Source organism: Manacus vitellinus, unplaced genomic scaffold, assembly GCF_001715985.3.
Source record: "Manacus vitellinus isolate BGI_N305 unplaced genomic scaffold, ASM171598v3 scaffold_27_pilon, whole genome shotgun sequence".
In the NCBI taxonomy this organism is placed as follows: Eukaryota; Metazoa; Chordata; class Aves; order Passeriformes; family Pipridae; genus Manacus; species Manacus vitellinus.
The window spans coordinates 6,089,118-6,102,537 of NW_021940039.1; the positions used below are offsets into that span (position 1 = coordinate 6,089,118).

A 13,420-nucleotide genomic window follows, 5' to 3' on the forward strand; every position below is an offset into this window, starting at 1 on the left:
CCTTGGCTTCCCCGATGCCACCATCTGGTACCAAATCCACAGAGGCTTCCCAGATCTGGGGGCACTGCACAGAGCAGAGGGAAAGCCACAAGTGTTACTCCCGGTGCCACCAGCTGTGGTAGAGCCCACTCAGGGCTTCCAGCTTCAGAGCAGTGAATCCACCTTCGAGAGGGAAATGGAAATGACGTCAGTGTTTCCTTCCTCTTCGTCCATGTCAGGAAGGGGCAGTTTTACTAGGAGCCCTGTCACATGTTGCTGTCACTTTCTTCCTCCCAGTGCTGTCCCCTGAAAAGAGGCTTTGCTAGTTAACAGTCTCCTGTGAGTCTCAGAGCCACATCTGGGGGGTGTTTGGGATGAGGACAGAGGTGCTGCTTTTGGGGACAAGTACCAGAGACTGAGTCACTGTCCCCTGGGCATGGGGCAGGGGTCTGGGCACTCCTGGCAGCAGTGGCAGCCCTTGTTCTGCCCACTCCAGCCTGGCCTCATCCCTGACGTGCTCTGGCAGTGTCTCCAGCAGAGCCAGGCCAGGAAACTGCCCGCCAACACGAGGGTTTACAAACACAAGCAGAGTTCAAAGGGCTGAGTTTCCTGTCCCTGATCTTGTCTGAGCTGTGTTGGGCAGCGTGTGAAGCTGTGCTCTCCCAACAGCCATGCTGGCTGTCCTGGAGCCAGGTGTGCAGGAGAGCTCGTGCTGGGGGCCTGGGAGGCTCTGGGGTTTGGGGACAGAGGGATCTCTGAGATAGAAAGGAATTTGGAGCTGGGCTTTGCCAGGCTGAAAGTGAGGGGCTGAGACAGCCTGGCCTGGCATCCATGGAAGTGACTTTATCCTGCACCTCATGCTGCTAGGGTATGGCCATACTCCTGGCTGATGTGCAGGATTTGGCTCCCCAGGTGGGAACGACCAGGTTCTCAGTTAACACCAAGCGGTGCCATGCTGGTGACTCAACTGGAGGCCATTTCAGAGGTCAGATAAAGTTACATCTGTGAGAGCTCTGGGCTGCTGGGTTGCGTCCTCACTGCCAGGAGGAATGATGACTTAGGGACCTCATCCAGGAAATTGGGGGCTGCTCAGGCATCCCCCACCCACGGGTTTGTTATCCTCAAGTCCAGCGTGCGTGGGTTGATGGCCGTGGTTTCTCTCTGCCCGCAGGCCACGATGCTGCGTCTGGCTGCTTTTGCAGCGATGCTGCTGTTCCTCAGGGTCACTTTGGAACTGTCCTGGGCCCAGGCCATCCCCGCTCTCTTCATCTTCTACCTTGGATCCGGCGGATGGGACTTCTTCCTCATATTCCTCAAGACATTACGAAGGGACGTCACGTAGGTGTCCTGGCTTGGATGGCCCAACTACCCACCCAACCTTCCCCTGGCCCTCTGCTGTGCCATGGTGTGTGTGAGCACAGCCCCCAGCTCCTTGCACAGCCCTGGGTTTCTGCTGGCACCTGGCCCGGCTGGAAGGAGATCTCCCTCTGCCGTGCCCTGGTGGCTCCAAACTCTTGGGCAGAGTTTTCACAGGAAGGATAGATTTCAGCTGAGCTCAAAGTCTAGTGACTGCCCTTGTACTTCACCCTGTCCCCGAAGCTGCTGGTGTGTCACCAGGTCCCTGTGCAGGGTTCATTCTGATCTGGTACCAGGCTGTGCCAGCTCCTGGCAAGGATTTGTGGGGAGGGAGCAGTGGCACCTCTTGGAGAGCAGCTGAGGCTCAAAGATGCCCTTTTGATCAGGGACATCCCTGTCTGCAGCCTTGCAAAACACATCTCTCCCTGGCCTCCATCGGTCCCTGGCTATGAGCATCTTTGCAGATGAGCTCTGCCTATGTCCACACTGCTCAGGGGAACACCCATAGCTGCTGCTGACCTATAGCAGGGCTTGGAGTAGTGCTGGGCTGTTGCAGCTTCTAGGAGGGTCCTCATGCTGTGCTGGCTTTATTGGAGAAAGTGGTTTTGCAGGGGTCACTGAGCAGCTGCCCTCTTGCTCCCCTTCCTTTGGCAGCACGGGGCTGGTCCTGTTGCGGGTGAAGTGGCAGGTATGGAGGCACGTGAGGGAGAAGAACACAATTGCCAAGATCTTCCAGAAGACCGCGAGGAAGTATCCAGAGAAGACAGCACTGATCTTCCAAGGCACGGGTGAGAGCTGGACCTTCCGGCAGCTGGACGAGTACTCCAACCAGGTGGCCAATTTCTTCTACGGCCAAGGCTTCCGCTCCGGTGACGTGGTGGCCCTTTTCATGGAGTCCCGCAATCAGTACGTGGGGCTGTGGCTCGGCTTGGCCAAGATCGGGGTGGAGACGGCCCTGGTGAACTCCCACCTGCGCATGGAGGCCCTGCTGCACTGCATCACCATCTCCAACTCCAAGGCTGTGGTTTTTGGGGTGGAGATGATGGAAGGTGAGGGGCTGGCAGATGTTTTGGGGGTGCTTTGGACTGGAGGGAGGTGTGTCTAGTCTATGGGTTCAGTGTTCCTTTCCTGCCCACCACAGAGTAGAGATCCGGAAGGGAGTGGGCAGTTGAATCATCCAGGAATTAGATCTGGTTCTGGGGGTTTTTTTCTTGTTGGTTCCTTTGGACACTGGGCAGGATGTGGAGTGCAGTGCTGTCTGCCTCCCAGGCAGGCCAGCCTGGGTGTGAGGATCCTTCCTTGTGCTTCTCAGGTCCATCCCTGACACAGAGCCCTGGGCTGGGCTAGGCTAGACCTGCCCTGCTGCACAGGAGGAGCCTCTCCTTGCTCTCCATGGCTGTTACCACATCCCTGCAGCACCTTGGCTCCAGCTCCTTGTGTGTTTCAGCCCACACCTCTCATGTTGATGGTGTCAACAGACCTCTTGGCACCAAAGAGATTTTGGATGGGGAAAGGTGGAGAACAGGATCTTCTGGTCCCTGAAGAGGCCTGGGCTGTGGCCCCAGCACCTCTTAATGATGGGAACATCTGCCTGGGATGGCTGGGAGCCCTTTGGGGACTCTGCCAAGCACAGCGGGGGTACTGCTGCCTGGGGCTGTGTCTCACTGAGGCTGCAAGGGCAGGGGGTCTCTGTGCTATAACCACCCAGCAGTCTTTCTCCAGCTCCCCTCTTTACTTTCTTAGCAATGCAGGAAGTGCAACCCTCCCTGGACAAATCCATCCATCTCTTCTGTTCTGGGGAAGGAAGTCCTGAATCCATGCTTCCTGGTGTGAAACACCTGGACCCCCTCCTGCAGATGGCCCAGCGACACCAGCCACCCACCCCTGACAAGGGCTTTCTTGGTACGTGGTCAGCTCTTGGGGGCCAATCTCACGATGGTGTTTTTGTGGATCAGCCAGTAACAGCCCTGGCAAGATCATCTGCTTAGTATGCCAATGGCATGGGGTGTTTGGGATGGGTCTTACTCCAGTGTCCAAAGCCCAATCCTGAGTGGAGCAGTATCCTGTCGTGCCTTCCCTGTGTCCAGCAGACCTGATCTGCCTGGGGTGATCCCAGCATGTTGGTGCTGTCACATAAGGGTTTTGGCTCCACTGACAGGAGCAGAGTTGTATAAATTTTGCTCGTCCCTCTCTCCTGGTTCAGCCAGCTCCCAGATTGGGAATGTGACTCTGTTTCCTCATTCCTCTCCAGATAAACTCTTCTACATCTACACTTCTGGCACAACGGGGCTGCCCAAGGCTGCCATTGTGGTGAACTGCCGGTAAGGCTGTGGGCAGGGGCTCAGGGGAGGACAGGGCTGAGCTCTGCCCTGTCCTAGCACAGCACCTCCAGCCCTGCTCCTGACCTGCCTCTTCACCCTCCCCCAGGTACTTCCGCATGTCCAGCTTAGTTTTTTATGGTTTTCGGATGAGGTCTGACGATGTGATGTACGACTGCCTCCCGCTCTACCACGCTGCAGGTAACGTGTGCCATACAGAGCCTGGCATCCTGGGACTGTCTCTCCCTAAGCCAAGCCCAGGGCTCAGGCTGGAGGCTGGTGTGGCAGCAGTCTCCATGTTGAGGAGGAGCTGCCTGCTGCTCACAGTGCGTGACTGAGGCTTTCTGCTTTTTCCCTGGGAGCGAAGAATCGATCTGGCTGACCTTTGGAGTGGGGATTGTGTGGGGTGGGCATTATCCCAGCTCCTGTCCTGGCTTTGGAATAGCTGTTCCTTATTACTGTTCCCTGTAGAAAGCCAGAGGGGAGAGTCAAAGGGAAGGGGAAGTGGTGCCTGCCTGGCTGGCTGAGACGTGCTGGGATGTTTAGGTGCAAAGTGCTGCCCCACATCTCGCTGCCGTGTGTCTCCTCCCCGGTGCCAATGATCCTGAGGGATTTGGCCGGGTGAACCCCAGTGCTGTGAGACAGCCATGGCCTCTGCCTTGCCCTGCCAGGCCTCTCAGGTGGCGGGATTGGAGAGATTGGAGGTGTGTGGGGACTGAGGGCTTTCCTGACTGCCTCTTCACAGGGAACATCGTGGGGATTGGGCAGTGCCTCCTGCAGGGAATGACGATTGTCATCCGCAAGAAGTTCTCAGCCTCGCACTTCTGGGAGGACTGCGTGAAATACAACTGCACGGTGAGGCTGTGAGGCAAGAGGCCAGCCAGGAGTGGGGAGCAGAGCCTGGGGATCTGTGCTGTGCTGGGGAGAGCCCAGCTGCTGGAAGAGGGAGAGGTCTGGACCAGTTCTGCCTGTCCTTCCCGAATCACCTTCCAAGGTGATAGGGCTGTGTCCTTCCCACCTGGACTGGTAACTCCATGTGTCTAAGCCCTTCCCATGCTCCAGCGTTAGCCAGGAGATATCTGATGGGTTTCACAGCCTGGAGGGGTGGGTTAACCAGGGAAGGACAGGCACTGGATGAGCTCACAGGACTCCTGGGTTTTACTGTGACCTCTTTAGGGGACTTTGGGCATGTTGTGCCATTCCTACCCGCCCCGAAGAAACCCCAGCCAACCTGGGGCCTGGCAGAGGGGTCCTATGAGTCTTTCCTCTCCATTACTCCCAGATTGTGCAGTACATCGGGGAGATCTGCCGCTACCTGCTGAACCAGCCGTACCAGGACGCGGAGCGGCAGCACCGGGTGCGGATGGCGGTGGGCAACGGGCTGCGAGCCTCCATCTGGAGGGAGTTCATGGCCCGCTTCGGCATCGCCCAGGTGGCCGAGTTCTACGGGGCCACCGAGTGCAACTGCAGCCTGGGAAACTTCGATGGCAACGTAAGGCCCCTCCCTCGTGTGCTAAAGGGTGACAGCTGGCCTGGGCAGCATTGGAAACCCAGGTGGGCTGTTTGCTCCAAGAGGCTTGGCATGGGTTGCCATCCACCCAGAAGGGTTTTGGTTGTTGTGTGATGCCAGCTCTGTGGTGTCCTAGGTGTGTGTGGGCAGTGGGCTCGGGCGAGACAAATGTCCCTGCCACCCACAGCTCTGAGCTCTTTCTGTTCTAGGTTGGGTCATGTGGCTTCAACAGCAGGATCCTGCCAGGTGTGTACCCCATCGGCTTGGTGAAGGTGGACGAGGACACCATGGAGCTGATCCGGGGGCCGGATGGTGTCTGTATCAGCTGTAAACCAGGTGAGGGCACCCACAGGGATAAATCTCCTCAGCCCTGTGTGAGTCTTTCACAAACACTTCAAGATAATTTCCCTGGGTTTGAGTCTCTGCTCAGTTAAATCCCATTAGACACCCTTTTTGCTTGGGTGTGGGTGGTTGCTTCTTCTCTTCATCCCCTCTTCTCCCCACAGGGGAGCCGGGGCAGCTGGTGGGTCGCATTGTCAGGAGCAATCCCCTGCAGCACTTTGATGGCTACCTGAATCAGTCAGCCACCAACAAGAAAATCGCCAGGGACGTGTTTACAAAAGGGGACGCTGCCTATCTCACAGGTGAGGCAAGCAGGGCCCCTCTGTCCACTGGGAGTGGAGGAGAAGGGCACCTGGGTGTGGGTGGGGACTGTTCTAGGCTAGTGACACTGCCCTGAGATGCTCCAGCATTGCTCCTAGTCCCTCTAACACCTCATTTTATTTGCTTATCCCTCGCTTTCTTGTAGGGGATGTGCTGGTGATGGATAAATATGGCTACATGTACTTCCGTGACCGCACCGGGGACACGTTCCGCTGGAAAGGGGAGAACGTCTCCACCACAGAGGTGGAGGGAACGCTGAGCCGCATCCTCAACCTGACGGACGTGGTGGTTTATGGGGTGGAGGTCCCAGGTAGCTGAGAGGGAAGAGGACAATCAGGGGAGGCAGACAAGCCTCCAGCACTTGAATGTGAGCGTGTCCTGCATGTCCAGATGGACGTGTCCCTTTGCAAGAGGGTGGGCCAAGGCTCCCTGTGGGCGAGCTGGGAAGAGGCCACAGGGGACGGGCCTAGTGGGAACCAGAGGGTTCCCTCCCTCTCTCAAGCTTTGGTCTGATTCTGACTGGTTTGGAAGGACCCGGTGTCCCTTCTGGACAGGCTCCTCTGGGAGGAGGTGACCGTGACCGCAGGGTGTCGCTGGTAGCCTTTGCCACAGGGTGGTGACACAGCCGGACGTGCCAGCGCTTCGGACAAAGCAGAGTCTGTGCCAGAGGCCTTGTTGGTGTGGGGCAGAGGGAGATAACGCTATGGGGATGGTGTGTCTGAGTGCTCTCCCTTCTCTGCCTTTTAGGGATTGAAGGGAAGGCAGGAATGGCAGCCATTGCTGACCCGGAGAACTCCTGTGACCTGGAAGACTTTTCCAGCAAGCTGAAAAAGGCGCTGCCACTGTACGCACGTCCCGTCTTCCTGCGGTTCCTGCACGAAGTCTCCAAGACAAGTGAGCCATGGCATGCACACTCCATGGACAAGGAGCTGGGAGAGCCTGGGAGGGGGAAGCTGGGTACAGAGATCAACCTGTAGGGTGGGGATGGAGCCCCTCTGCCCCACAGAGCCCCTGTTCCTCGGGTGGTTTCAAGGCATGGGATGCAAGGCTGGGTCTGGGGCAGCACAGGTGTGGTGGGGATGGAAGTGTGTGTGGCCAGTGACCCCTTATTCCTTCTTCTCTCCCCGTTCCAGGCACCTACAAGTTCCAGAAGATGGAGCTGCGGAAGCAGGGCTTTGACCCTGCGGTGGTGAAGGACAAGTTGTATTTTCTGGACTCCAGGCAAGGCCGATACCTGCCACTGGACCAGGCAGCGTTTGGCAGGATCCAGTCAGGAGACCAGAAGCTGTAATCGGTGGGGCTCAAGCAAGGCACCTACCAAATCCTGCTGGGGAGAGGGGACAGGGCAGGCACCGGGGAAGGAAAGGTTCACAGAGCGATACAAAGGCACTCTAGAGATTTTATTTGACGAGTTTTACAGATCAGGGTTTGGGGGGAACACAGAGGGGACCGAGGGGAGGGGGATGGTCACATACCAAAGCATTGACTCATTATGGCTTTATTTTCTACTTGGTACAGTGGTGGTGGTCCCGTGCCATGGGAGGGGCAGGGCCCTGGCCAGTTGAGGAGGGGTGGGGTGCCCCTGCCATTCCACTTTGCTTTTCCTGTCTTTTCCCTCCCTTTTCCTGCGTGCAGCAACCCTTCCTTGTGAAGGCCATGAAGGGACCAGTGCTGGGCTCTTCCCCACTCCTCCACCAAGCAGCCAGCTCCTCCTTGGCACAGGGACCCCACTGGCAGAGGGAAGCTGGGTGCCAGGAGCAGCCCCTGTCCTCTGCATGGCCCTGCTGGTGTCGTGTGTCTGCTGTGAAGCAGGGGAGCCAGGGTAGTGTTGGGCTCAGGAGGGGGACAGGGATGTGTTTCTGCCATGCCTTTCTCTCTCCTGGGGATGACATTTTTCACAATCACACGCACATTATATTATATATATATATATATATATTATACACGCTGACTTTTTTTTTTCAATCTTAATTTATTGTCTATACTTTTGAATGTGTCCCGGGTTTGTGCAGTAGGTGGAGGGATAGCCCAGACCTGTCCTCTCTTGGATAGTCCTTCTCTCTCACAGGGAGATGGGAAGCTCATCTGGGACTGATTCTCCTCTTCCAGCGTGGGTGCAGCTGTATATGTCCTTGTGGCCTTGCTCCATGGTGGAGGACATGAGCAAATCCCACTGTCTTGTGGACACTTCTCTGGGTCTTTTAATTCCATCTTTCGTGGATGCAGCCTTGTTTTGTGGACCTTCTTCTTGGCAAAAAGCAAGTGGGAGAGTGGGAAGAAGGGCCTGGTTTGCCTTTGCTTAGACATGCTCAGCACCACGGAGCAGCTCTCAGGGCTTTCCTGCCATGATGTCAGTGCCCTGGACATGGGAGGCAACTTGCCTGGGGAGAGAACGTCCTCTGGAGGGTGGCCTCTGTGAGAGCCTGACTTCATGTGCTCTGCATCCCTTCCCAAAAGAGCCCTCCCTGTCTCCAGCACCGGAGCCGGGCCCTGAAGTGAAATGTCCATGTGAAACACCTGACTTGTGCTATGTGAATTCCCCGTGTTGTGTCCGACATGAAACAGCCTCAGCAGCAATGTCTGATTCCAGTCCTCGGAGACCATGCAGAAATGTCTCTTCCAGAGAAAACTCTGGGTTGGGGTTTCTTCTTCTTTATTTTTTTTTTTTTTTATAATTTGTTTTTATGCTTTTAGCAGGGTTACTCCTTGAAACAACGTCTGTCTTTCGTGAGGGCAAGGTGTGTCTGCTCTTCTAGCTGTGCTTCCACACCAACGTTCCTGCCTGCCCCAGTCTGTCCTGGTCTCACAATTAAACACAAGTATGGGCTATGCTGGAGTTTCCTACCTCTTCCTTGTGGAATCCTGCTCTGTGGGGGGAGACAAGTGACTGTGCCAGTTTGGGAACTGGGAACTGCCACTCCAGAGCACCGGAGGACTTTGGCTCATCTCAGAGCAGGGGGAACAAGCCCCTTGGTGCTGTGTTTAATGACTGTGTGAAAACAACCTGTTGATCAGACCCTCCCCAGTCCCCTCCACCACCTCCCTGCTCCCCCTTTCTCCTGGTCCTGCTCTCAGCATTGCCATCCCAGTTTGTCCTGGCCCAGTTCTCCCTGGCACATCTGGCTTGTCCACCCCTCTCCTGTTCCCTCTTTCTTCTTTGTGCAGCTTCTCTCCGTGTTTGGCCACACTAAACCTCTCAGCTCATTTCTGCCCTTGTAGACAAGTTTTTTGGTACCCATTCCCCGTCCCTTGCTTCTAGAACCATCCTTTAGACCCTTTGCCTTCAAAGCTTCTTCTTGGTACATGGGTGCCAAGAGAAATGTCTTCCATGAGCCCGAGTGAAGTGTGTTGCCTGAAACACACTATGGGAAAAGTGCTGGAAATTTGCATCCATTATATACCAGATGCACTTCTGGACATTTTCAAATTGGTGGCTTCTCCACCATCTCTAAGCTAAAAGCTTTTAGTCTCAGTTCTCTGAACACAGTGACTTGCCAGTCTCTGTCCCAAAGCAGTGGGAGAACTCAGTGGAAAACCGGCTTCACCCCCACAGCCCTGAAGAGCTCTCAAACCAGGTGGCTTTGCTTGGGGGGTGTCATAGGTAGGGGCCCGGGGGTCTGGTGCAGGGTGTGCAGTGGTGGCTGCCTCCTCTGCAGGTGCTCTGGTCCTGCTTTGGGATCCTGTTCCTCTCGGAGCCACCGGAGGAGGGCAGGCTGGGCTCGGCAAACGCCTCACCCGCGGGGATATACGTCCTTATGCGCTCCCCGGGGGTTTCACAGCCCGAGTGTGCTGTTCAGAGCCCTGGAAGTGTGGGGTGCTGAAGCAGGGGGGTTACCCACTCAGGGAGCTGGGCAGCCCCTGTCCGAGGTGGAGGGGAAATTTTGGGTAGAGATGATGGTGCTGGGTGTGAGGTCAGTGGCAATCCCAGGTGCTTGGTGTCCACTCTGCTCAGGTTCCCAACAGGAGCTGTGCCTGATGGAGATTTGGGCAGCACCGAGGACACCGAGCTGTGCCAGGTGGGTGGTGGGCAGAGACCTGAACCACTGACCTCAACCAGCCCTCTGCTAAAGGGAATAGGGGAAAACTTGGCCTTCCTCAAGTCAGACCTGAGGGTCGTTGCCCAGAGATGGATGGTTTGAAGTGGTACAGGAGGATATGGGAGAGCTGTGCTCCCTTCCTGGAGGAGATGTCGGTGCTGCCCTGCACACAAAGCTGCTCCAAAGGAAGAGGGGCTGCAGGGCAAAGCTCAGCTCTGCATTTCTGTCTGTCTGAGAGCAGGTTAGGTTAAAAAAGCCATAGAAACTCTGCATTCAGGGCACTGCCTGTTAACTGCAGGTGCAAATAGCTTTGTAAGGTCCTGGAAATATGGCTGTTGTTTGCAAGTGAGCCCGCACAAGTGGAGCCTGGCTTATGTTGCTGGGTTTTAGAGATGGAGGGGCATTAGAAACCTGTGAGAGGAGCAGGATTTAGCACTTCAGTGCTGGGGGGTTGGTCCCTGCTGGAGATCTGGTGGCTGGGGAAAATTCCTGACTGAGGAGGGTTGTGTTGCACTTGGCAGTGCTTCAAGACTCCCTGCAACACCCAGCTACACCAATTAGAGGTTTTCCGCTGGCTGTCAACTTTGAGTTGAAATCCTGGGGCCTTTTTAAAGTCCCAGCTCCTCTGCAAAAATGAAGCCTAGGTGCAAGTGTCCGTGAAGCTCTCGACCCAGGAATACAAGTGCAGGTGTAGTAGGTACCAAACCTGGGATCAATGCTGGGACACTTCCATCAGAGAAGTGTTTGGAAAGAAGTAGACAATGTTTAATCAGTCTGATTTTTTTAAATTTCTCCTTATTAGTGCAATTTTAAGGAAGAGGCTAATTGGATCCTCTATGATTAGAGACACTTTGCAAGACATCCCTCCCCTTTGATCAATATGCTACTCTAGCTCAGCACATAAAAGTACTCTATATTAAGTACGAGGCATTATTCTTTTTTAATTAAAACACTTAAAATGCTGTTTGCATGAGGTTAAGAAAACATTAAAATCCTTTCCTGGGTTATTATCAGACTATTAATTTAAGCAAAGCCAAAGAGCTTTACAAACCAAATGTACTTTTCCCCATGGAGATGACTGCTTCTCCCAGGCTCTGTGTCCTGGACAGGGACAGTAATATCAAGAAAAAAAAAAAGAAATTTCGCCAACTTTCTTTCTGATCAGCATCTCTTTCCAGCTCTAGGTCCAGCTCAGACAGGCCACGCTTGTTGTGCAAAACTGGAATGTATTTTAGCTTTAATGTAGGCAGAGGCTTTGCAAGTTGCTCGGGACCTTTCAGGGTGAAATTAATTTTTGCTGCTGACAAAGTCTTTGACAATCTTTAATGCTGCATCTCTCCAGCCTCCCCCTGCCACTCTTGGTGTGCCGGAGCCTTCCCAAACAATGACAGCCGCCTGCTCCTCCGCACGCTGGGGAGCTGGCTTTGCCTTTAAGCAGAGACAGGGAAATATTCTCAGCTAAAGAAGGGACTATCCTTTGGTGCACTCTTTAGAAATGGAAATACTCGATTCCCAGGAGTGGTTTCAGTGTAACCAAGAGCAGGGCCAGGGGCGGCTTCTCTCCCTCCAGTCTGAAGGGGCTGTGTGGCCGGGGATTCCACCAAAATGATGGTCTGTGGAGATCTCATCATCCTGTGTAAGAGGGAAGGGGCAGCAGCTTTCCTTCTCAAAGTAGAAGGGCTTTACAAGGGAAGCAAATGTCCTTATGGCAAATGGCTGCTGAGCTCCTGGACAGCACGGGAGGGCTGGGCTGTGCAGCAAGGCGAGGCTCAGGGAGCAGTGACAGGTCCTGCTGTGCCAGTTTTGACCCTGGCCCATTTCGGTGGCATTTCCCACCTTCCAAAATAACCTGGGGTTTGACCCGCTTTTCTCCTTAATTAAAAATCTCATCCATAGGCACAAACGATGCCAGGCCAGGCTCTGGGAGAGATTTGAGTAGTTGGGATCATGCAGTACAGGGTGGCAATACCAGGAATTGCAGGCAGTGGTGATGCTGTCCGAGGCTCAGGATGGGGGGGGTCACTGCCCAGATCTTCCCTGATCCTTTGCCAAATGATCCCAGCTTGTGAAGTGGAACATGACCCCCTAATATGCCGCATCCCCCTCCTCCGTACAGCCCTGCCTTCCTCTAGCCCCATCCGTGAGGGTGCTGAGCATCCCTCCCCAGCATCCCCAGCATCCTGCCAGCCCCGGCAGGAGCTGTGGTCTGATCCTGCCCTCGAGGTGACACCTTCCGCGACCTTCACAGGGCTGTGCCAAGGGGCCTGAGGAAGCGAGGGCAGCGAGAGCCTTTCCTCTTCGCCTCCGGCCATCCAAGTGGCCTCCGGCTTGGCCGCAGGAAGAGGCCAACAGCGGCGGGCGAGCCACCTCCTCAGCTTTGAGTATCACTTTCAGCTATTCTGAAGGTTAAACGCCTGTTTAGAGCTCCCTATTGAAGGTAGAGCCGGGGGTGCGGCATTGTTCGGGCGCCCTCCCGCTTTGTCTGGCCGCTTTCAGGGATGCCCTGAATGGGAAGCGGCCCCCCCAGCCCAGCACCCCGGCAGAAGGGCTCCTGGGGGAGAGGCGCTTCCTCCCGCCCTAATGACATTCAGGCCTCCATCGGTTCAGCTCCCGCTTTCTTTCTGCTGCAGTTTAACCCGGGCACAGAGGCCGGGCTCCATCTTACTGATCTCTGCTTGACACCCAATTACCACATGAATGGGAGAGAAAGGCTGCAAAAGGCTTTAACTCCCACTGACCCTCCTTCCCCTCTGCCTGCTTCCCCCTCTCCCCGTCCTACCCCCTCGCCTTTCTCCGGCGGAGGGAGTTCAAAACTGAGACGGGGGAAATCAAACAAAGCCCCGAGTAAGGAAACCCATTGTCACCGCCTCCGCGATGGCTCCCCTTTCGCCAGCTATTGTTCCCCTTGAAGTTTGACTTGCTGTGTGGAAGGATGCAAGCAGCTGTTTGTGCATTCCCCTGATGTTTTATTGAAAAATAATTGAATCGTCAGCTCAGGGCTCTCTGATAAAATGTTTCCTCGTAGCGCTGGGCCCCGCTGTATTTATAAACTACGTTTCCCTGAAGGACGTGATGGCGACCTAAACCATTTCCTCCAGAATAAACCCTCAGCGGATGGACAGAGGCATGTTCCTCCTTGCACTTAAGGGGAGAGAGAAAGCGTGCAAATAGCAGGGAAAAAACCCAGAAGATAGGACCGAGACAAAAGAAATTAACCTGCCTTTATTTTCCAACCTGTTCCTTTGTCTGGTGCAGAGGGTTTTGTGGGAAGGGAGAGGCGAGTGCAGCCAGAGGCCCCATGTAACTGGAATGAGCACCACAACTGCCTGGGTCCTGCCCAGTGCCATTCCACACCTGGGAGCAAGTGAGGGGTCTGTCAGGATCTGGAAAACTGGGTATCCAAAGAGAAGTTCAGCTTAAGTAAAGCACAGTGACACATTGCTGGGTTTGAACGAGGAGACGGTGTGTTACAGTGAGCTGAACTCAGTATACATATTCAAGGCAGGAGCCTTGTCTGTACCTGGTTTTGCTTTATGTACCTGTTAATCAAACACCAT

At 55.0% G+C, this 13,420-nt stretch overlaps 1 protein-coding gene across 1 annotated transcript; it reads left to right on the forward strand.

Moving 5' to 3' along the window:
• The first annotated feature begins 1,146 nt into the window (after nt 1-1,146).
• SLC27A4 (solute carrier family 27 member 4) lies at nt 1,147-8,655 on the forward strand. The gene is made up of 12 exons (XM_008920086.3): nt 1,147-1,317; nt 1,990-2,384; nt 3,079-3,237; nt 3,587-3,656; nt 3,763-3,854; nt 4,399-4,508; nt 4,936-5,145; nt 5,373-5,499; nt 5,670-5,807; nt 5,972-6,136; nt 6,574-6,720; nt 6,960-8,655. The coding sequence occupies exons 1-12, from the start codon at nt 1,157-1,159 to the stop codon at nt 7,115-7,117; spliced, it is 1,932 nt and encodes a 643-aa protein (XP_008918334.2). The 5' UTR covers nt 1,147-1,156; the 3' UTR covers nt 7,118-8,655.
• The last annotated feature ends 4,765 nt before the right edge of the window (nt 8,656-13,420 follow it).